This window comes from Dermacentor albipictus, unplaced genomic scaffold, assembly GCF_038994185.2.
Source record: "Dermacentor albipictus isolate Rhodes 1998 colony unplaced genomic scaffold, USDA_Dalb.pri_finalv2 scaffold_129, whole genome shotgun sequence".
NCBI classification, from domain to species: Eukaryota; Metazoa; Arthropoda; class Arachnida; order Ixodida; family Ixodidae; genus Dermacentor; species Dermacentor albipictus.
The window spans coordinates 48,868-73,290 of NW_027225683.1; the positions used below are offsets into that span (position 1 = coordinate 48,868).

The following is a 24,423-nucleotide window of genomic DNA, read 5'->3' on the forward strand; positions in this document are numbered from 1 at the left end:
TGTGCCGAAAAGAAAAGGAATGCATAATCCAGGAAAAGAAAGAGAAAAAGAAAGAAAACCACCAGCCATCTCGCTACACTCACCTTTGTTTTGCGCACCCAGATGTTTCTGTCACCTCTTATCAGTCTCCCTTCCACCCCCTCCGACATCGGTGAGAGGGTGAAAGGGACCGGAAGAGCAGCGAAGGCACCCCATGCAGAGTGCACAGCACGAAGGCGACGGTGGCGAGACAGCTGGCGTTTTTCTTTCTTTCTTTTTTTTTGGATGCGTTAGCATTAGGAGTGTCAAAGTGGAAAAAAGTAGATGTGTGCAAAGTTAGGTAGCTGGTCACACGGTAGAGGTACACAGGGAATGGAAAAGCCTGGAAGCACATGTATGTAATTGTATGTTGTGTGTGTGCATGTGTATACATACTGCAAGTGAGAGCAGTCTGCTCCGAACTGCGGGAGCACTCCCTGTTTGGCGCTCTCTGGTTCCTCACTGCCACCACAATGTGACGCTATTTCCTCGTCTCTTCCATTTGTGCTTTAAACCCAGAGTGCATCCATAAACTGGCCCAGTTTTCAGTGCTTCTGGAGAAAGGATACGGTACACAATCTCCAGGTCGTAGTCCCCTTTGGGCAGCGAGCTGACGAAGAGCTCGCGCGAGTGGTCCACACGGCCGTAGAGCTTGCGGAAAGTGGGCAGCGCAGCGGTACGCATCCAGACAATCAGGGACTCGTTCTCAAAGCCACCAACATCCTCCACGGGGAGCGGCCAGTTTGGCGGCTTGGCGGTGCCATTGAAGTTCATGCCTGCGCAGGACAGAGGCGTGCAGCAAGTCGGTTGGGCTGCATCTTACCATTCTTGAAGAGTGCGCACAGACATACACAACACACAAAAAGACAATGACTGGGCGTAACACCCCAAAGCGGCTATTAGGCTGTCAAACTACACTTTTTGGTTGGGTTCAGGCTCAGCTCTTGAACGAAAATTATCATGGCTAGAATTGGTTCGCATCTTTCTGAACAGGTTCATTAGGCTTCAAAAAAGAAAAAACACTCACATGCCTCTAGTTACAGGAGGAATGCGCTGTGCTTTTCGAGAAACGTGCAAGTTTGCGTGGGTATTGCAAAAAAGTACTGTGCACCACCTTCTTTTGCAAAGGCACTTTCCTTTCAAAACACAATAATGGGACACCATGTACTCTTCCATATAGGCATGTTTAAATTTGTACGTTCGGATGAGCTTCGTGGCGCCCTACGCAGTTATCAAATGCATTGCTGTGCTACTCTTCCCATAAATCTTCTGCTTCATTAGATTCATAAAAGTGGTCCCGCTCACTGCCCATACTGTAGAAAATGAAGTAAAATGCCTGATCTAGTGTTTAACTACCAAGGTATATTACGTTCATCTTTATGAAAATTAAGAAAGGGGCTTGGTTACAAAAGGTCTAATACCTTTCCACAAGAGATAGCAGCGACCACAACTGCACATACCTCCTGTATCTTCCTGATGAATTCGTAAATATGAAGCGGAAATATTTTGAGGGGCAAATAAATAGCGTATTGATAGCTCTGCGGTAATACAAAACTTTAGCCAAGGTGCATACAGCCATGGAAAAAATGCAAATAAAAAGAAATGTAAAGAACTGATCTACAGCTCTTTATGTTGACTAAAAACAACGGATAAGTTTCGAAAGTGCAGAACTCTGAGCAGAACTCTGTACATGTCAGGTGGTATTTTTTTTTTTATCGGGATGAGTTGAAATCTCTCACAATACAACTTCTTGGACATTCCTCTGCGATGCATGTTCTATACCGGCTTTCTTTCTACTTTCTTTCTGCAGGAGCAAACTGCCTCACAAACAAAAGTAAATATGGCCTAAAAGCTGTAGAGAGAGCCTACAGTTAATAAACTTCCAACATTGCTTATTATTAACCAATAACGGCGAAACAAAGTTCACCTGTGTCTCTGACTCTTTTCAGCTGTTACCGTCTGCGCTTGCTGTGGAAAAATTCAACGAAACACTAATTACACTGCAGAAGCAACAGCAGTCACTGAAGGTTCAATGCGAATTGTAACGTGTGACCAGTGCGCTGCGGTGCCTGAATTGCCAACAATCAAGTACAAGCAGCGTCCTCCACGATGGTGACTCTCTGTGTAGAAAGTGGCCATCGACAATGTGTACAGTTCACCAAGCTAAGAATATCTTTGTGACAAACAGACCGCAAGGCATGGTCTGCTCTCGTCAACACAGTGGCATGCACGGTCGTAGAATTTCAGCAACAACAACCCTGGGCAGAACCTGCGGTTGAACCAGTTAAGAATGGTTCCTCTAAAAAGCTCCATATTGGTTCGGTTTGGCTCCAGTTCAGCTGAAAATAACAGTTCAGCTCTGTTTTTGTTTGACAGTCTGGTGGCTATGAACGGTGTGGTAATGGAATATTAATATAGGCGTCAAAATTAATTTTGGCTGCGCCAGGTCTTTTTATGTGCACCCAAAGTGCGGAACACTGGCTTTTTGAATGAGCCGAAGTCTGACATTGAACACTTGACTTTGTCTTCAGCTGACAGAAGAGTGTCTTTAGCCACTCAGCAATCATCATCATCATCAGCCTTGTTACGCCCACTGCAGGGCAAAGGCCTCTCCCATATTTCTCCAACAACCCCGGTCATGTACTAATTGCGGCCACGCCGTCCCTGCAAACCTCTTAATCTCATCCGCCCACCTAACTTTCTGCCGCCCCCTGCTACGCTTCCCTTCCCTTGGAATCCAGTCCGTAACCCTTAATGACCATCGGTTATCTTCCCTCCTCATTACATGTCCTGCCCATGCCCATTTCTTTTTCTTGATTTCAACTAAGATGTCATTAACTCGCGTTTGTTCCCTGACCCAATCTGCTCTTTTCTTATCCCTTAACGTTACACCTATCATTCTTCTTTCCATAGCTCGTTGCGTCGTCCTCAATTTGAGTAGAACTATTTTCGTAAGCCTCATGGAGAGCTAAACAATCATGGAGAGCTAAAGAATTTGTTCAAAAAGAAAGACGATGAGAAAGTGGTTGATGATGCCACATGGGTAAAGAATGTCACTAACAGTGTGCTACAACAGGCAAGCAGACTGCTTCATTACAGCAGCAGACAACTCACGAAAATGAAGCCTGGCCAGCCAAACTTTAGATTCATTTTGTTATATCCGGTAATCAGTCATAGCCATGTTTGTTACAACGAAGCTTGACTGTATACTATAACACGAATGAAATAGAAAAAGAAAAGGAACAATGCCACTAAGTTGAGAACTGACAAACACAGCACTGTTAATTCACGCACTGCTGCTTTAATGGCCTTTAACACGTACCTGGTGGGTTCCTAAACTTGACCCTGCGGTCGGTCGGCCAGGCAATCTTGTCAAACAGCATGTGCACCATGGTGGGGTCTTCGATGCCATCACGGTCTTGCTTGTGACGGTACTTGAGCGTGAGCGTGTCTGAGCAGTGCAAGAAAATAGCACAAGCTGAAAACCTACATCACATACATTTAGGGGTCCCTCATGAAAAAAAATAACAATAATAAAGAAACTAAAATTGTAAATGCCTAAGAGGCTTCTTCGCACTTTTCCTCGACAAACTGTTTTCAGAGTAGCAATATGACTGTTTACTACAGCAAGTGTTTGATGCTCTCAGGAACCAGCAAAATGCAGTTTAAGAAATAAACCGACTGTGACACCTCCTAGAATGATATGTTCTGGATTTCTTATTGTCAATGCAAAAAAGTGCTAAATGTAACTAGTGTTCCCTGGACATTTGTGCTATGAGGCACACTCGCAGAGGAGGGTGTTTATTACAATGGGCACATGCACAAAGAGCACAGGTCGGCAAGTTGTGCCATGTTCATGCTGTAAAATGAGAAAGTGGTCTGTGAAGGAACGAGGCACGAGAATTCATCACGTTGCACATTCTACACACTGCAAGTCCAGTTGGTCCACTACATTTGTAACTAAGCAGGAGCTACGAATGCTTACGGTGCGGTCAACAACTTCTTGGGAGCGCAACTGCTCAGAAAATAAAAAAAGACGAAGTGTTACGTCAGACTTTCTGCCCGGTCGTAACCTTACTAAAAGAACGGTGGTGAAAGACGGGAGCTAACCGTTGAAGATGCTGTTTGCAATGGCACCACAGGGTGCAATGGGTTTCCCTGTCTTGGGATCCTGTGCAAAGGGTTCGCAGTCGAGGTTCGTCTGAAGTGGCTTGCCCAGAAGCTGTGTGTCGTCCCGGGACTTCACGTATCGTCTGTGGTTCTGGTAGAAGTTGGTCAGCCCGTAGTAGACGTACACTTCAGACTGCGACGTGTGAAAGTAAGAGGCCATTTACACATCTCTTCTTTCGAGCAACAATGTTGCATAAGCAGGTGATGGAAAGGAGCGGTGTCTTACAGTCGGCAATAATCAGGTGATCCGTTACTGTTAAGCTTGCTTTCACGGAGACCGAAATGGCTTGAGTAAAACTCGTTCCGCATTGCACTCTTCACCGAAGGTTATTTTAGTTAATTCTCTGTTTTGCATTTCTGCTGAACATGTTATGTGTTTTGTTACTTTGCTTTCGTGGTGCCATCTGCTAGCCCTCTGGCTGTATCAGACGGTAGCACGGAAGCCTGAGAAGTGTAGTGGTGCAAAGTTTGCTTTAAGATGACAAGCTTTTCTTTGTAGCATTCTGCTTCAGTTGGCAGACAGCTATGTTACTTTGTGCACAACTTCGCTTACATTCTTGATCTCTGTATAACTTATTTCACAGGCCGTTCCATTCTTAGCATCCTCTTTACATCGTTGAAAAGAATGTACTGTGCACAACAATATGTATATGAGTTTCATCACTTACTCGTCAGCTGTAAGTAGGGGTGAAAAAAAAGGCATTTGATCTCGCCAATGCTAACTACGCCTTGCAAAAATTCAGGGCAGTGGGTTCACTTTCTGCGCGCCGATAGGCATTCCCCTACAGGTAAACGCACCACGTATCGTATTGCATGGTACTAAATCACGATATCACTGAACCAGACTTCCACACAGCACTGAACAGCACTGAAAACACGCACACAGTTTCGTATAAATTTGGCACGAGAGTGCGTCGACGCTAAACAATTACGTGCAGAAAACGAGGCACGGGTAAGCGAGGCTCACCTTGAAATCTTCGGGCAATGTGATGCGCTCGAGGCAAACGCACGTCTTCTTGATATCGTTCTGTATGACCGACGCGCATGTCACGTTCTTGCCTTTCTCCTTGCAGTCCGTGTAGTCATACTGGAACTCTTGCACCTGCAGCGTGTTCGCAGTTTTGCGGTGAGCACCGGCGAAAAATGCACGGCGTAAACGCGTCCACGGCGTTGACACATTTCAGCATATTACCTCGTTGGATGAAACTAGCAGACCGATGCCTATGGGGACGAATGCAAGGCCTATGACGAAGAACGTAGGCAGCACCGTGCCAGCTGTCAGAATCGGCTGCCATGCCGACAGCCGCTGCTGCTTGAAAGCACTGCCTGCACAAACAGAAACAACTCTTAAGTGTTCGCCGATCTATGGAGCACGCGAATCTGACGAGGTAGGTTATTCCGACCGCGCCAGAGCACCGATAGTTTGCTGCTCAGACCGTTAACTCTGGCTTGTGACTTTGGCAAAGCGTTTGACGTCTGCTAATACGATCAAAACAGGCGCCGCACTTCAAGCGTTAATTAATGACTTCACCAAGGACCGTGAAGATCGTTTTTAGCAAGAATCGAGATCGACGCCCCATTTTACACTTTCCAGCGGTCCGCTGCGGGCATCTCGAAACACTTGAATGATAGGCGCAAATCATTCTCGTAAACTATACGGCGACAAATGGATCATGCACTACGACGGCGGTAAACCTAAAAAGGGTACAGCTGGAAAAGAATCAACTCTCACTCGAGGGTTTCTTGCTTTTGCGCTCGGGGTTCGACATCTTTTCCACCGCACGACGACGGCACCGCCGGATGTTGACCGTGACGTCATGCAACCCACGTGACAGGAATGGATCGCGACAACTTCCGGCGGCGACGGGCGTCCCTTCGCTGGACGAGAGATCGTCTGCCGTGGCTTTCTGCTTCTGTGTGCGAGGAGGCCCCAGCGGCCGAGACTGCGGCGGCGACGAAGCGAGGTCCTTGGACGTCGTCGGACGGGTTCTGCGGAAGAAACACACAAACGGTACGGTGGGCGGTACGCGTAACTTTCACCCCCGACTGTTCCCGCGGGTCGCTGCACCGCGAATTCCGGCGGCGGCTAGCTTACTTCTCCTAGCATGAATCTATGCTGGCAGCTCTTTGCCTCTGATTGACGTATACGCGCATTTCACATTTGTCTCGTGGCGACGTCGGACTTGTGATATCACGCAGCTGTGCTCCTCGTAGAGAGCGGTTCGTAGGCGGCTGCGTGAATGTGTAGCACTGCTGACAGTACCGCGATATCCGCGACTATAGCCAGCTGGAAGCTATATATAGCTCATATACTGCACATTCGAACTTGTTCTCATGTTCCTTCCCAATCACCGGCATCGTTTCATTTCTTCTGCATCTTATCCGCGCCCTTGAATTTTGTACGCGATAACCGCAATGCCGAGTGTCTGTTGTATTTGTTGCTGCTACTCGCGTGCGGGATAACATATATCTACATGGAATATACAGAAGACTTAATTTCGTGCTTTGTTTTTAGTGGATCATCATCGCGTCTTATTGCTTTGATAATATACACGACGTAGATGCGACAACACGTCAAGCAGGCGGACAGCTGACTGGTTAACAAAAGCCAGTTGTGTACTGGAATGTAGCGCGGAGCTCGTACCGCGAATTATAGCTGTGGGCGTGCTTGTGACGTTTGACCGATTGGAAGCGTGGTGCATTCATTATATACGCACACGGCGCAGACCTGCATATGCGCATGATCGCTTTTCAACAAAACACTCGTTCGCTCAGACTACCGTTGTGATCGAATGTTCGCGCGTTTCGACTAAACGAAGCCGAGTATTTCTGACACGTACCGCTACGATATTCGCTGTTTCACAAATGCTGCGCGTAGAAGCAGGTATAGCATGTGCGCGTTTTCTTCTCTCTTTTTTTCTTTCTTTTTTTAAAGCACGAAGTGTAACTTTTGGGCGCGTACTTTTGCACAATGCGCTCCCATGGAATGGAGTTACTCCCAGTTGGGAAGGTCTGTGTGCCCTCAAACGAAAGAAAAAGAAGATGAAAAATAAACTATATCCATTCATGTTCATTCAGCCGTGGTGCCAGATGAGAAGTTTACGCTCGAGTACAGCATGCGACTGTCGCGGAAGGAAGCAGCGAGAAATGTGTACGATGAGTCAAAGCAACACAAACGCCGTCGTCGCGTAGATGTCAAGTATTTAAAGCGATACCATTTGCATAATTTCAGCTGACGCAAAGCCGGGGGGCGTTGGAAGTTGACGGCTTCACAATATGTATGCAGTCTGCAGGAAAGTGTTCGGCTACACTCTTGAGGTTGTGCAATGCCTGTATGTAGTATGAGCGAGTGACCTCCGTGAATACACATATTTCCGCACCAAATTTATGCATATACGATGAGCACGTTTTATTTATTTATTTATTTACGCTAAACGCGGCATTATATATATACGTAAGGGGGCGGGGCTCCACGTTTTCGTTCGCAACCTATTATAATTACAGCTACAATTTGGTTTTCAACATAAGTTAATTCATGCGTTGCAAATTTATACTCAAGCATTTGAACAGCTATAAGGTAAAGTAGGTGGGCAAGGGGTAACCTAAGGTAACGGGAAAAATAACGAACTCAACAAAACACTTTAGCAAAAACTGCCTTGAAGCGAACGGGGACTCCAGTTCCAATACGTCATCTAGCTTTAAAGACACGCTAAGAAAGAAAGAAACCCGCCGTGGTTGCTCAGTGGCTATGGTGTTCGGCTGCTGAGCACGAGGTCGCGGGATCGAATCCCGGCCACGGCGGCCGCATTTCGATGGGGGCGAAATGCGAAAACACCCGTGTGCTTAGATTTAGGTGCACGTTAAAGAACCCCAGGTGGTCAAAATTTCCGGAGTCCTCCACTACGGCGTGCCTCATAATCAGAAAGTGGTTTTGGCACGTAAAACCCCAAATAAAAAAAAGAAAGAAAGAAGGTAAGTTTGGCTGTGTCAGTAAATTAAACTTCTACAATATATGCGTATAAATAATGGAAGCGACTTCTGCATTCAGAGAAGGCAGGCCAGAGTTGACGCAAAAACAAAGTACTGGTGGCGACGCCACCTTGAAGTTCCTCCACAGGCACGCCGTGAAGTTGTTGACGTCTACGTCGTCTACTAGGGTCTGTATAGTTAATTGTTTATCGGGGAAGATGGACTGCACTGCACGCTAAAGGCGCCACAGACCGGACTTGCCAAGATTTGCCACAACGTCCCTAACGCAAGAGTGTGTACATCGAAACCCGTTGTATCGTACTGACGTGTACCGGTTCTGGGCTTTCCAGGAGGAACAGCAAAAGTCTGGGGCTCCCGCCAAAATTACGAAAGTAGAGTTACGAGGGAATACTTTGCCGGTCTAAACTGGCCAAGATACACTTTTCATTATTGTAAAGCTGGCTTTCCTGCGAGGCTGCTTGTGAAAAAAATATTTGCAAACAGCGTGTACAATCAGAGGCTGCTTGTATTATGACATAAAAAAAAAAAACGTATTTGATGTGGATCTCGTGATGAAAAACATGCGCAGAGAGACGGGCCATGTGCAGCTGGCACTTCGTCTTCGTTCGAACTGTGACTGGTGCCGATATTAATTTGGCTAATGTGCAATACGGAGAAGCGCACTTGCGATTTAGGAAAACGGTCGAAGCGGATGTAGTGCAAGTCAGGACAAGGTATGGGCTGCGAGACAAAAGACTTTTGTGCGACAGCTCTCGTGGCGCTGACGGTATACGCGCTCAATAATTCAGCACCGCCGGGAATAGCTCGGGTAGCATTGCGTGCAATCGAAACCCCAGTTCCTCGGAATGCGGTCGAAGCGCCCTTTTCCCCGCTGCGCCCGCGGAGCCGATTTGATCGATTGGGTTTAACTTCCACAAAGGAACACTAGTGATGTGAAAGACGCCGTGGTCGAAGTTTCCGTATGAACTTTGTCTCCGTATGAACTCCAAGTGAGCTTTGTTCACTTGGAGTTCTTTAACACGCGCCTGAATCCGAACGTTTTTGCAAATGTGACCGGTAGTCGAACCTGCGGCAAAATGCCATAGCCACCGCGGTAGCTCAGTGCATGGCCCTGACAGTGAAGACACCAGACCGGGTGCCCGGTCGTTCTCAGATACATCGGTCCCTCTCGGTTTGATGTATCTGAGAACGACCGTGCACCCGGTCTGGTGTCTTCACTACCAGGGCCGAACTGCCATTTATTTGTAAACCCTGATGAAGATCGGTCCACCGATCGAAACTGTTGAAATTAAATACTTGTTCTGTTGACCTTGTAGCACCGCTGAAGTTTATATATATATATATATATATATATATATATATATATATATATATATATATATGGTGTCCCAGCTAACGTTAGCCAAGCTGTTGAACGGATTACGTAAAAGTAAGTAAAAGTTTTTAAGCAAAAAAAAAAAATTAAGTAACGCTGTACAAGATGCGCTGTCAGGACGTAGGGTGTTCAGTCGCCACACCTTTGACAGCCTAACACCGTAGGTTTTTATAACTGTATCTTGCATCGCCCTGTTTTTAAGTCTTTTGTGTCGTTGAGCAGCTTGCCCAACGTTAGCTGGAACACACGGAAAGTTGGTTGTCACGTGTTAAGGCTGTGAGGGACGCCATACCTAGCGCGGGAGATTCGAAGTTTGAATACGTTTCTGCCGAGCAACTGAAACGCACTATATGAATTTCTCGCGCAAAGGTTCCTATACCATGTGTCCCAGTACCTCTGGCCAAAAAAAAAGAAAAAGATTTCAAGTGCCACGTAGCTTTGGAGAAAGTGGGGAGGGGGGGGTGGCAGGCAAAACCAAGTTAATGTGAGACACGTCCATAGAGAGATAGGGAGGGGAGAGAGAAAAGGGTAAATCAAATACAGGGAGGCAAACAACCAAGTTGTTTGCTATCGCTTGGAGCCAGTCAGATTTTTTTATTTCGCCTAATTGCATAATGACGTATCAATAATTAATCTAACTTCAATAAATATTACATTTAGAGCAAAAGTGTCAATGAGACAATTTTGTTTTCGTGCGCTTTTTCATTTTTCGACTACTTTCTTCGAGGCTTGGAAAAAAACAGCCCATCTTGCTGATTTTTAATTTATGAAGTGCCTTCTGGGATTTATCGCTCACGGCCAACGCCGCTGACACCGACGCCGACGACACCGGCTTTTCTGCGACACGAGCTCCTTAACGCTGTCGCGTTAAAAACTTGCGTAGCACGTATTGAGCAACAGACAGAAGTCGAGTTTACCGAACACCACCTTGCGTCCTGACCTGACCGCGTTTACATGCGTTTAGCCCGAACTGACCGCAAGAGCCACACCGTCGAACTGGCTTCGACGCTCGCTCGGACCCGACCCGCTATAGCGTTTACGTTAAACGACATGCGACCCGACAAGCTGACTGACTGACGAGCTCAATTTACCGGGTTCACGATCATGTGGCTCCCCACGAACGCCGTTGTATATGGACACTTCGTGCAGCTAAGGCATTGTTAGAGCCCCCGTTCCTACGACTATGTGCAACTAAAGAGCCTCGAACGACAGAAAGCTGCGCTAGTTGGTAAGGATTCATTATGCAAAATAGAAGCGAGGCGTGCATACAGGACGCAAGAGTGGAGAAGTGGACATAAAGTCCACTTGAAGTTGTCCACTTCTCTACTCTTGTGTCCTGTCTGCACGCCTCGCTTCTATTTTGCATAATAAAGGGCCTCTACGTGCAACAGCGCCATTTTTCCCTATATAGGTAATTGTAGGAAGCTTGTGGTTGCCATTCGTTCGCGGAGGGCCTTCAAATTATGCATTGGCAGCATTTATGGCCAGCGACATTCATTACACACGTCTCTGCACAACGGCCGTGGATCGATAAAGGTGTGTGCGTGTGTTCGTGAGAGAGGTCTTTCAATGTGCGAGCAATGCCCATGCACAAAAAGCGCGCTCATTGACCCATTTCGTGTAGCTTATACCCTGTTGCGAGAGCCTCATTATTCGTTCCGCCTATTGCGATGTGCCTCCACGCGCCGTTATTATTCTTTGTTGCGGGTCGTCTCCCGGGGACCGCGCGTTGACGCGCATGGGCGCCTCCATGGAGCAGCGCGTCACGGAGCTGCGTTGCTTTGATTTGTCGTTGCCCCGCCGTGTATATACGCTTCGGCCCCGTGCATGGGAGTACTTGTGAATGGCAGGTAATGGAGAGTTTTAGTGTAGGGGACGCAAGCGGCTTGCGTGCGCAAGAGCTAGGGGCCACGCTACTGCGCATGCGCAGACACCTACGTCTGACTCTGCGCATGCGCAGTACCGTCGCCCCTAGTTCCTGCGTACGCAAGCCGCTTGCGTCCCCTACACTAAAGTTCTCTATTATCGGTTAGGCGGGGGAGGCGGTGATAAACTTGACGTACTGGTGCGCGCAATTCTCTAGCGACCACTTTTCGGGGACACGGATCGCGACCACTTTCGCGAGACTCGGCACCGCGGCTGCGTTGCGACAGCACTGCGCGAAGCGCGCTCGACGCGCGCAAAGCACGTTGGCACGGGTGTAGCAAAACCAGGAGTCTCGAAAACGTCGATTTCAGGGATACACGTCGGATAAAACAGATTTCCCATACCGTTTTCGACGTCCCAAAGACGCCTCAGACTAGTCGGATGATTTATGTTATCCTTAAAATCGCATAGGAAACGTTTTCAAAAAAAAAAAAATGATCCGGAGACCCTGGTTCGATTCCCACCAGCCCATCTTGCAAGATGTTTTTTTTATTTACGAAGTGCCTTCTGGGATTTATCGCTCACGGCCAACGCCGCCGCCGACACCGGCTTTTCTGCGACACGAGCTCCTTAACGCTTTCGCGTTAAAATATTTCTTTTCTCGCGTCTTCTCGAAGCCCTGTTAACGCCGTGTGTTTTGGCGGGAAAGCGTTTTTTTTTCTTATCGCGGCGGAGTCATGCAGTCCGTTAGAGGGTCGACAAGGCATTGGTTGCAGTGCGGGAGGCCGAGCGGCATGACGAGCGTCGAGCTTTCTGTAGTGCCGCCCGCTACACTGAAGGTTGCGTCGAGCAGCGCAAAGGAGCGATACTGCATCATAACGTGACGATTATCCGCCTTCTGGGAACCTCTTTTGTGCGGTATATACGTGGTGAATTTGAAAGAGCGTAAGTTTGGGCATGTTGGTAATCCACAACTTTTACGTTTTTAGTGTGGTACTAAAAACGTACTAAAAACTCTTGTCCCTTTTCGTGCGCTAAAAACGTAAAAGCTGTGGTGAAGTTATTGTCGCTGAATATCGTTAGCGGTACGTACCTGAATTTTGGAAGCAGACTCCAGAGATGCAATTACTCGTTATATATAGCGTATATCATAAGTTATGAAAAGTGGCGCCGGGAACGGTCGCGTTCGTGTCCTTTATATATACCAGTGCCAGCCCCAGTATGTGCAGCGTTGATGTCCGTCTTTATTTCAGACGTATACTCGGACATTTCTATCGTGAATATAATTTGCAGTAGAAATAATTCGGGAAGGCTGTTAATTCCGAACATTGAGTACGTTTCTCTCTTTCTTTTCTTTCATGTAGCGTTCACGTCCACGCTACTGTACGATCTCTGACACGGGCCGAGTTACTCCGACGCCTTCTCACATATCTGTAAGAGACAGAATCCGTTCTTACGTCATGAAGCTCACGAGATCTTCATAGAAATAGCAAGCTTTGAATATCGCTTTCCGACTTGCTGTGTATACAAGGGCTAACCGCAGAAGAACGCCGAGTCGTACGTGTAGTCACTTTCCTCTTACGTCATAGGCGGTATTCTCATTTCAAGCCAGCGAGCATGCCAAAGGAGTTGCTGAGAATCGCAGCCTTTTTCCACTGACGTGTTAAAAGAGCCGCATGCCTACACTGTACCACGAAAAGCAACTATGCATGCTAAAACCCAAGTTTCACAGGATATGGACATGCAGTACACTATTATGGACAATATGGATTATGGCAAGTCTCGGTGCAAATTAAATTAAATTTAATTTTGTTATTTCCTTGCCAAATCGAGATAATTAAGGTTGGGAGTCGAGGGAAAAAGGCCTGACAGAGGTCTTAACCCCCTTGCCAACAGTTCGTACAGCACACAGACGTATGCAAAATATTATGGGTAATAAAAACAGTGGAACAGCAGTTTAATAGATTGCAGATGCACCCAATCTCGCGTGCAAACACACATCTACGGATACAATATTGCATAAGACAAGCTGGGACAACACAAATGAAGGGATTCAGAAGCAAGATCACAACTGTCGCGAAAGTGATTATACGAAGACGATGCGAAGCGAGCAAGTTAAAATCGCAGGCGCACGGCCTTCACTAATTCAGTCACCTACCAAGTCTAGAATGAACAACACTGTTGCTTGAGCTACCAAGAAATGACAGACTTTATGTTCGGCGCTTGTCAATCACCTGCAGGACAAAAGTCGTTGCGCAGTTCGTAGAAAACTTCAGGTGAATGTACTGCTTGTAGGAAATACACGCGCACGCACACGCGAATATACAGAAAACAAACAAAAATGAAGTAATACGACGGGATAAAACACCGTCGCGCATGCTATGAGTGAGCGTTACCTGTTCGAATGTGTGACAACACGCAACAAAGCAATTAAAAGTTGTTTTCTAGCGCGTACAACCGATTGTGCTTTCTCTAGTACGAACACAGGAGCTTTCTTTGATATCGCACTTTCTAGAAAGGACACAGCGGCTAGAGACGCAGGTAACTGGACGGGCCAGCCGAAACGAAAACGAGTTGGCGTCGTCAACACAGGGCGACTACATCTCTTTCGTTTTTCACGAAAAAAAAAAAAAAACGCCGATGTAGCGGAAATATTCGCCAAAGAGACAGCGCTTAAAGTCACCACTGAGCGCTGCAAGCGTCCACTTCTTCTGCGTCTTCGCGCCGAAATAAGCTTTTCTCGCCGAAACGTAAACGTGCGGAGTCTACATTTTCCCGCCATAACCGACACAGCTGGCGCGGTCAACAAGTTCAAGGCCACGCGTAACACTTCGCAAACGACGCCTTCCTCCACCATGTCTTCGAAGCGGTAGGATCCCGTGACTCAATTTAACCAATAAGACAACTCATGCACACGGCACTGACGAGCCAGGTCGGTGACCTGGCGGGCACCCAGTGCTCGCAGTAGCGGTGAAGACGGCGGTCACCGTGGTTGTCTCCACTCTCCTGTGTGTGACTGCGACCTCCTGGGGGAGCGTAATGAATTTGGTGCCCAGCTGTTGCGTCATGCTTTGTGGTCGTGGGGCCGGTTGGACATTTCGAGAAGACAAGCTGCTTCCTGTTCTGCGGCAGCTTGCATATCGATGTGCCGCAAAACTCTGGGTTCCTTGTGGTGTTCGCGGGCGAAACGTTGAGGGTATGGGGTGCGGACAGTTGAGACGGCTGCGCGGGAAAAGGAGGAACATGGTTCGCCTCTACAAACCTTGAGAACGCACACAGCAGGGCTTCTAAATGTGAGTACGTATGAAACTAATATGTACGTACATCGTTCTATTCATTGCCCCTTCGAGTGATAAAGCGCATAATTGTGAGCACTTAAAAGAAAAAAAAATGTATTGCGGTTTCGTCATATCTCTGAATTCGCGCCCAGTTGTTCGTGCTCCATGTGTACAAGAAGCAGGCGTTGTAGCGGTTTCCATAGTTACGCACGACCTCGACGAACATAAAGATTAATTTGATAAAATGACTCCTGGCGCCGGACTCATGCTCGCGAGCTCGAGCGTGAAGCGGGAAGCGATGACAGGAGATCCGGAATCACCCGCCTCTCCGCCATTTTGGCCGGTTTCTTGGGGCAGTAGGAGGGTGCCATATTGGTCACTTCCTCCATGCAAATTGTGGTCTGCTGCCAAAGGGTGTTTCGGAGCAGCTGTTCCTCTCATGCAACCTTCTCGCCTTTTTAAAATAGTTATTTTCTCCGTGTTAAGTGAGGGCTATTTATTTATTTATTTTGTTTATTTATTTGACGTGCGCCAGAAGTGCAGGCAATACCGGAAGGGTGACCTCGTTTGCGTTTTGAAACCGCGCGCTGCGATTGTGCGTTTATACTCTGGTCAGCGATAATTTCCATGCTGGGCCTGCCACTCGCTAGATTTCGCCGAAATTTGCTGACGTCTCCTGCACGTACAGAGACCTGAATATTTGGCTGCGCGTGTTCAAAAAAAGATTCTGCGCTCACCGCTGCACTGTTCTTGCCCAAGTTTTGCAGAACGATCGCATTTTGGCGTCGACATCGTTTAATATAACACTTGGCACGATTAGTCGCCTATTTTTTTAGGCAAAAATGAGAAACTGTTTTGGTCTATGGGAAAAATGACGTCTGAAAAGCCGGTTTGGCACAGACTTGTGTCGCCACCTTCCGTCATCTGCAGAAAGCAGCGTTTCAGGGCGGGCTTTCGCTTGTTGGCCGCTCCTGGAGCCACCGTTCCTGGCATAGAGTTACTATACTGACTCTAGAGGACAAGCTACCCATAGGGCCCATGGATTAAAATCGGGAACCTCAAGAGCGCCGCCATGTTGCTACGCGCCGAGGTTGCCAGCTCCTGAGACGCTTGCTAGACTTGGTGATAGTAGTCAGTTTTAATCCGGCAACAGTAGCAGCGTAGCAGCATGGCGTCTCGCTTGTGATGTTGTGATGTGTGCGTGCAGCCGTGTGTTTGGGCTTTATAAGTCGGTTCTTTATTCTATGTTGCGGGATGGTGTGGGTGTGGTCCATGTTGGCCGTACAGCTGGCAGTTATGCAACCGAGGGATGATCCTGTTCAAGTTTCTGGCGGTATGCGGTTTTCAGCGGTCACGCCTGTTGCAGGAGTGTCACTCGACGACGTTACGAGCTCGAAGCTGTGGTCAGATTCCTCGTTGGCGTTCCGTAATTATCTTCGCACGGGCGCGGTATGTTGCAAAAGCCGCTTTCGCGATCTATCGTCGTGACGATAGATCGGGTTTTTTATTATTATAAGTAATGATCCAGCTGTAGGGCACATGTAACCGACAAACGGAAGTCTCAGGAGAGCACCTGAGATGATAGTAGAGCAGGCGGCGCAGGAACTCCAGGGCACCCGAGGGACAGTGGGGGGATCAAAGCTCGAAGCAGAACGGTACGTAGGTTGGGGCCGCCGAGGCAGGTGTGTGCCAGGGAGTGTTCGCACGGACAGCTCCCCAGGCACGCGCAGCCGTGCCTCGCAAGGTCGAGATACTTTAAAGGCACCTGCGCCCATTGTCTTTCTTTTGCCTCGGCGCAGTGAGCACGATTAACGAGAATAATGTGGAGGGCATCCGGTGCAGTCGCGAATGCATCATGACAAATGTAGCTCGCGTCGCCTGGCGTCTGTAGTAATATCAGAGTTGGTTGTATGAACTTTATGCATAATACGCTTTGTTACGGTACCTTAACGGAATGGGTCTAGAGGACGGTGTTGGTACATTTTTTCGTACCGCCCTAATCCTATACCCCCACTACGAACACACACATACCCCCTTTTTTATGTATACATACAATTCCTTGCCATGACGGATCATAGCCTCCTTTATTTTTGAAAAATAGAGGCGGCTATGGACCGATTGACCAGTTCAAGTGGTCAACTTCTCAGTAACTGTCGTAGGAATCACTGTAATAAACATAATTCCACGATCGGATTGTTTACTTTCATTTTTTGTTGTAACACTGAGGACTACATAGAACTTTATTTTGTATATGTGAGAGAAGTATGTGGATATCACGAGCTTAAGCCAATGTGCGATACACAGACAAAGCAGCTGCTACAACATGAACTGCATTGAGGGCCACACAACACATACGTAATTAAAGGTGCAAAATATAGGGGGAAGCTTCAAAATACGCTCTGTAGCACTGCAAAGTATAACATGTATTGTATGTGTACAATAAATGTTCAAAAATACAATGCATCAATGTCCCATTTGCCTTCAAGTTTATTATGAAGTTCAGGTTTACTGAAGTTTATTATGAGCATATGTACAACAGGAATCTACTGACACAGCCGCAGTCAAGGTGGCTGTTCGAGGTGTGCTGGCTGCCTCAGTGCAAGAAAAAGAAATTGGGTAAATGTCGACACCAGTGCCACTGCTTCTTGCCTCTGACCTGCACGTGCCTCTGCGGCATCTTTGTGCACAAGTGTGCTGGCGTGGTGAGGCGTAGGAGTCATCCGAGAGAAAGAGTATTGTTTACATGGAGAAGTGGCTGTTCACATTGCCTGTCACTTTCCCTCAAATGTTTCCTTGGCGACTAGGGTGACACACCCGCAGTCAAGGTGGCTGTTCGAGGTGTGCTGGCTGCCTAAATGAAATAAAAAGAAATTAGATGAATGTCGATACCAGTGCTATTGCTTATTGTCTCTTACCTGCATTTGCCTCCACGGCCTCTTGGTTTGTGGAGTCTGTATGAGGGAGCTGCTGTGGCTAGGCGTAGGCATTGTCTAAGCAAAAAGAAAAGGCCATTTAAATGGGGAATTATGGAATTAAATGCAGTTATGTCTGCTTCTTGCACTCTTCTTGCCTAAAAGTTTTCAAACATAGTGTCCAGAACACACCAGCACTTTGACTGCTTCTGCTTTTTACCTGCAGGTGTTGTTGCGAGATCCTTAGTATGGCTGCATGCAGCATTGTAACACTTGGTGGATGCGTTTGAAGTGGTAGCCAAAAATATAAAGAATCATCCTTGTCTGCACGAATGCTTTCAATTTGTAAATGCAGTGGTAACTATCACTATTGGTGCAAGGCCACCCCACATCTATGCGGCAAGTGCCATAGCTCGAAACTGAATTGTTCCTTTAGTGTTTCACAAGGCATCTGATATGTCCACATTAGATGTGATGTGTTTGTTTTTATTTATCCCAGTGTGGAGAGAGCATCATTAAATGGCTGAAGTACTATAGTGCCAAACAGACGACACACGGACGAGCGCTTATGTTCGTGCCTCTTCTTGTGTCGTCTGTATGGCGCTATAGTACTTCAGTAATATGCACCAACTAGCCCAACAAAAAGTTCTGCTGGAATATCATTAAATGGTTTTTTTTATTTTTGGGTGTCTTGTTTTTTGGTTTATTTCTGAATTTATCATGATGCTAAAGTGACTTATGCAATGGCAATCAGCTTTTGTTTTGCAGAAAAACAATGCATTTCCTGACCCATTGTTCGAAATCCCCTCACTCGCATAATTTTGCAGAGTATTCTACCTATATTGACTTGCTTGACCTCCACTAAAGAGTCTTGCATTTTCAAATACGACTCTTTCCTTAAAATCATTCGACACTTCTCATCATTTCTGTACCTTGGGCTTCTGATACTCTGCAGTCACCATTTTTGCTTGTTTCTGACTAGAAATATCTTATTTAATTTAGAGCTTAAATTTTACTTTTGGAACACATGGAAGGGCTTGCCATTGCATATCTGCATAAAAGGGAAACATGTTTCATTAAACATTTGCAAAATCCAATCGAAGATTGATGAATGCAGCTTGCAGTGTGATATGACTGAATGAGCCATAAAAGTAACTCATCTCACTTGGTAAATGAAAGCACATATTAGTGTGATGCACAAGATACGTTACACTAACGTGGTCGGTTCTCTTGCTTATACAGCAAAATAATCGGTTCGCAAGAAAAAAATTATTTTTGCATAACCCTTGTATACACTGACTTAAGGAAAATGAGCTGGAGCTGTCCACATGATGTACTTATTTTACCTGCGAGTATGGTCAACAAAAATGTGTCCCAGCTGCTTAGTGGTATTTGAGATTATGTCAGTATTGCATATGTGCCTGTTGTCTATAATAATTGAATTTTGAAAATGCTCGCAGGGATCTGGGGTGCGATCTTGTACGCGTTCCGAACTCGAACGGAGGCGGTCCGTTCTTTCCGTCGCGAAATTGGCAGTCCGTTCCGTTGCGTTTGTCCGGTAGCAGACAACACGGAATGATTGACAGCAGATATCACTTCGCAATTGACGTCCTGGCGTTCTTCACCTTTCAAACTGACCAACCATGTGCGGCTCGGTGGAACGGACCGCCTCCGTTCTATTTTGGAACGCGTACAAGATCGCACCCCCAGATGTGCACATCTGCAGTTTATGGATACATGTAAAAGACTCAGCATCAAGTGCAAGTGAACGGTCCAACAGGCCCGGAGTCGATCATGCAAATAGATTCGCTGCACAAATTTGTGACCAGAAAAGATATTCCACATGAAATGGCATGCAAGGAAGTGTTGAAAATATTGCACAGTTAACAAAATGCCTACGCTATTAATATGTGGGTTGATGCACTCGTTATGCAAAACGGAGGTGAGGCGTGCAGACAGGACACAAGAGTAGAGTATTTAGTAAACAACACGAGCGCCGCCCACTTCTCTACTCTTGTGTCCTGTCTGCACGCCTCACCTCTGTTTTGCATAATGAATCCTTACCAACTAGCTCAGCTTTCTGTCGTTCTAAGTCTCGATGCACTCGATTTCGTCCGCATTAGGCACTCGCCTCTTGATTACTTCGTGGCACAGAAATACTCGGCATCAGGCTGTTGATCTGCTGTGGCCTTTGTAGAAGCATGATTGTTCAAAGTGCAACAATTAAACAGATTCTTTGAGTTGCTTGTGGCTTCGCCAGTACAATTCCGGTGCGCTGGTCCGCCTGTCCAGCAATTTCCTACTGAAGGGAAACCTGCAAATAAAAACACCGCTCCGGATGCAGAAAAATGCTCTACTGTGACGCTTCTCAAACGATTGTGATGTACCACAAGAGCTGCCTACTCGCGTGATATTCTCAACAAGGAGATACATTCGTTTACTTACATGTGAAGGTATATGCCAGACCACTTCGGGGCTTCGGTGGCACATAAGGCACGAGTGTGCCATAGCGTCCGATGTCGACGCGCGATCGCATGTCAAACGAAACTACTACGCATCCAAAAAACAGATTCGAAACCGAAATTCGCGTCATCTTTTATTGCATGAATGCGTACATCGTGATTTTCATAAGTCACGGACTTAGCGATCGCTTTCTGTAAACTTAATATTAACGTACCGCCTTCATAAAGCCATCAGGTATGCGTTTTTAGATGACAAAGCATAAGGTGAACTGTACTTGTTCTCAGCTTTTTCAATAGTAATTGCGCTGGCCACATTGACCAGTAGCAACAGGGCGGCGCCCTAGAGGTTCCCACTTTTCCGGCCCAGCTTTTCCTCTAGAGTTGTTCTACTAACTCTATGGTTCCTGGAGCAGGCGACTGCCCGCCCTGAAACGCTGCTTTCTGTAGGTGGCGACACAACTTTATGCTTGCGCCGTCGCGACAGCAACTCGCATCCTCATGAGCGCAGGCAAATTTCCAATTTCTGCTTAGAACCCAAGCAATTGACTATGCCAAGTTTTATACTGAACGGAGTCGACGCCAAAAATGCGATCTTTCTGCAAAATTTGAGCAAGAACAGTGCAGCAATGGGCGCGAAATCTTTTTTTGAACACGCAATATCATCGATATTGGTCAGAAATAGCTTAGATTCTGGCTCTGCATCACTCTGGCATATGTTGTGCGTAACATGACCATTTTACAAGTTTTACTTCCTTCACACTAAATGCTATCAAGGCAGAAAGCTGGGCTAGTTGGTGTGTCATCATTATTCAAAAGACTAGCGCAAAATAGCAGGGACAAAGACAGGGAAGACGACAGGACGAGCGGTAAAGCGCTCGTCCTGTCGCTTGTATAAGAGGCGATTAATGATTATCACATTTAAATATTGATTAGTGACTGGACTAAGGTGGATTAATGTCGATTAAGCTGGATTAATGTGCATTAAGAAGGATTGGGGTGGATTAATGTAGATCATGATCGATTAAGGAAAATTAAGATCGGTTAAGGTGGATGAAGGACGATTAAGGTGAATTAGGGTTGATTATGGTCGATCAAGCTGGATTAAAGGACATTAAGGAGGATAAAGGTAGATCAAGAATGATTAAGGTGGGTTGTGGTGGATTAGGGTGGATTGAGATCGGTTAAGTGGATTGAGGTAAGTTAAAGTGGACTAGGGTGGAATAATGTGCCTTAAAGTCGATTAAGGTGGATGAAGGAAGATTAATGTGGATTACGGATGGATCAGGGTGGATTAAGGATGATTCAGCTGAATTAACCCGAATCGTCACCACGCCATATGAAGACTGATTAAATAGTAAAACATGACTGATAGTGACAGTTGGTGTAGAATAATGTTATAGTAGAGATTGGTAGAGGTTAATAATGACTAATAATGACTACTAATGGTTTGTAATGACTCCGAAATGACCAATATGTCTAACGACAACTTGTAACAACTACAATTGATTAGAAATTACTAGAATGCTTAGTAATGACCAGTAATTGCTAATAACGACTGAAATGACTTGTAATGACTACAAAATGGCCAATATGTCTAACGACACATTGTAACAATCCGAATTGATTAGAAATGGCTGAAATGCTTAGTAATGACCAGTAGTGACTACTGATGACTATGACAAAACCAACATGTCTAACGACGCTTGTAATGACCACAATTGATTATAAATGGCTAAACATGCTTAGTAGTGAGCAGTAATGACTAATAAGGACTGCAATGACTTGTAATGACTACGAAATGAGCAATATGTCTAACGACAACTTGCAAGGACTACGATTGATTACGAATGACTAAAATGCTTAGTAATAATCAGTAATGACTTATAATGACTGAAATGACTTGTAATGACTACTAATGACCAATATGTCTTAACGGCAACTTGTAATGACCACAATTCATTAGTAATGAGTACAAATGCTTAGTGATGACCAGTAATTACTAACAATGACTGAAATGGCTTTCGCCGTTCACCTGTTAAGAGAGATCTTACGAAACCTTGTATTCTTTCTCCATTTTAAACTGCACTGCGAGGGCGTGCTCCTTCATTAGAGGGTCGGGAGAAAGCATGCGGTGGTGAGCTGTTAATTTGATAGGTTTACGGACTTGAAAAAAAAAAATTTAACAGCGATGCTGTTTACGCTGGTGGTAGGCCGGCGAGCTTGCGCAGCAGAACCTCGCCGAACGATGACGCCATCGCGCGCGCCGGCACCGCTTGACCGTAGCTCTGCCTTGCCGTGCCGCACGGAGGCCGCGCATGCGCAGATGCAGATCTAAGACGTGACGTCACCACGAGGGTAGAAAAGCTCCGCTCCACCGTCGCGTCGACAGAACAGCCGGGTCTCCGACGAAGAGACAGATGGGGCGACAGAAGAAGAGCGTCCCTCTCGAAGAAGAGGAAATGCGGCGCGAAAGCCGCCGCTCGAGAACGGATGCGACGACTTCGGTCCAATCCCGAAAAACTGGAGGACGCTTAAGCTTCGCCTTCAAGAGTGGAACGCGACAGCGTTCCCGTCGACCCGCCAAGGGATGTAAGACAATGGGCTTTGGCGCAGCGACTACGCGCCCCGCATCGGACGCGGTGAGCGTCGAGCAACGCAGCGTTCGGCGCGGCAACGAAATGTGCGCCTGAGCAAGTGACGCACGCCTGAGCATTAGAAACAGCGCGTTTCTAAGGCAACACCGCATTTACTAGAAGCGCGTTTGTACCGCTTTGAAGCATCGAACTCGTGGCTCAGTGGTTGCGCCTCCGTCTCACACTCCGGAGACCCTGGTTCGATTCCCACCCAGCCCATCTCGCAAGTTGTTTTTTATTCATGAAGTGCCTGCTGAGATTTATCGCTCACGGCCAACGTCGCCGACGCCGACGACACCGGCTTTTCTGCGACACGAGCTCCTTAACGCTGTCGCGTTAATATAGCGCCGGTAAAGCGGCGGTCAATCGTCAGCGAGTTGCAGAAGATCCGCGGAGTTAGGAGCACGCGTTGCGGAGCAAAAGCGCGCGTGCAACCAGACACGTCGACAAAGCGACCCGGGCCGGCGAGTCGTGGATATATATGTATATAAAAACTTCTGGCTAGCATACGAGAAAAGGAAACAATGGTCGCTCGCCGCCATCACTCTGGGGGCTCGACGGATTGCAACGCGTTCGCTTGGGCGCAACCTTTCCACTAAGTCTTGTCTCGCCGGTGCAGGAAACCGAGCGCTATGCGTATGTTTCTCTGTGTACCAAGCGTCTCACTTTTCCTTCGATATTCCTTCCGCAGCCACGTTAGGTGCCCAAAGTAGGCATTAAATTGTGGCCAACATGCTTTCCTTCGTTATTTTTTTTTGTCATTTCGGTGCCCTCACCCCAGAAACGAAGAAAAAAAAATACCTTGTTGCGGCGCAGCGAATTGTCGCATGGTGAAAGTCCGATTTTCTTACTTCTTTTGCGGAAAGTAATGGGCCACAGGACGCTTGAGTTGCCGGATACTCTTATTACATTATTGCGATACCAATTATGTGGACACTCCAGGCGCATCCCTGCTGTCGTCGTCGCCCTCATGTTCCTATAAAATCCAAGGGCGATAACATTGTAAACACGCGCCGTATACTGTATAATAATAATAATATTTGGGGTTTTACGTGCCAAAACCACTTTCTGATTATGAGGCACGCCGTAGTGGAGGACTCCGGAAATTTCGACCACCTGGGGTTCTTTAACGTGCACCTAAATCTAAGCACACGGGTGTTTTCGCATTTCGCCCCCATCGAAATGCGGCCGCCGTGGCCGGGATTCGATCCCGCGACCTCGTGCTCAGCAGCCCAACACCGTAGCCACTGAGCAACCACGGCGGGTCGCATGCTGTATGGCCGAGTGAAAGCGTAGGGGGGGGTGTTGGCATGGGTGAGCCGACGATGGTGGCTCAGTCCTGTGTTCGCAAGGGAGAAAAGCGGGGAGAAAGCGCGCCGCCTTCCTTCGCGCGCGATACGCCAGGGGGTGTGGAGGGAGTGGGGAGGGCCTTAGGATTATGTGGTCTGCGAATCTGTGATTGCGCAACATGTTTGTTTGCCTTGTTTGACGCATTGTATACCGTGACTTTTCTTAGATAGGTAGAATCTTTGGAGACTTATAATATTTAAATATCCTATTGCGAGGTTTTGTATATACGTGCAGTGAACTTTGTTTCTAGAGGCACTTTTTTGTCCTACATCAAGCTGTATCTCCGCATTTGTATATTCGTTTGTATCTTCGCATTTCTAATGTGCCAGGGCGAGTCAAATGAAAGTGAGCCGCCCAACCCCGCGCAAT

The 24,423-nt window shown here is 46.9% G+C and overlaps 2 protein-coding genes and 1 long non-coding RNA gene across 7 annotated transcripts in view; 1 reads left to right on the forward strand and 2 right to left on the reverse strand.

Annotated features, from left to right (window-relative positions):
* Nucleotides 1–24,423, reverse strand: part of Cdc50 (cell cycle control protein 50A) — a 70,829-nt gene that overhangs the window by 9,023 nt on the left and 37,383 nt on the right. For 2 of the 3 annotated variants that reach the window (XM_065455759.2, XM_065455760.2), the window contains exons 2-7: nucleotides 5,921–6,177; nucleotides 5,381–5,514; nucleotides 5,156–5,290; nucleotides 4,129–4,321; nucleotides 3,341–3,469; nucleotides 588–794 (exon numbers count right to left, since the gene is read on the reverse strand). In XM_065455759.2, the coding sequence (XP_065311831.2) occupies nucleotides 588–794; nucleotides 3,341–3,469; nucleotides 4,129–4,321; nucleotides 5,156–5,290; nucleotides 5,381–5,514; nucleotides 5,921–6,177 (1,055 nt within the window). Of the gene's footprint in view, nucleotides 1–587; nucleotides 795–3,340; nucleotides 3,470–4,128; nucleotides 4,322–5,155; nucleotides 5,291–5,380; nucleotides 5,515–5,920; nucleotides 6,178–24,423 lie in introns of those variants that run through there. The other variant, XM_065455761.2, reaches the window with a different exon arrangement.
* mmy (UDP-N-acetylglucosamine pyrophosphorylase mmy) overlaps nucleotides 6,058–24,423 on the forward strand; it is a 105,092-nt gene continuing 86,726 nt past the window's right edge. Inside the window, exon 1 of one of the 2 annotated variants that reach the window (XM_065455754.2) lies at nucleotides 6,058–6,199. The gene's annotated coding sequence lies outside the window, so the exon portion shown is untranslated. Of the gene's footprint in view, nucleotides 6,200–14,490; nucleotides 14,713–24,423 lie in introns of those variants that run through there. The other variant, XM_065455755.2, reaches the window with a different exon arrangement.
* LOC139053465 (uncharacterized) lies at nucleotides 17,167–20,466 on the reverse strand. Of its 2 annotated transcripts, XR_011510509.1 has the most exons (4): nucleotides 20,055–20,466; nucleotides 19,674–19,923; nucleotides 17,613–17,687; nucleotides 17,167–17,548 (listed from the first exon to the last, which is right to left on the reverse strand). It is a non-coding gene; the product is annotated as an uncharacterized lncRNA (long non-coding RNA). The 2 variants fall into 2 exon arrangements; XR_011510508.1 differs by having other exon boundaries at nucleotides 19,674–20,466.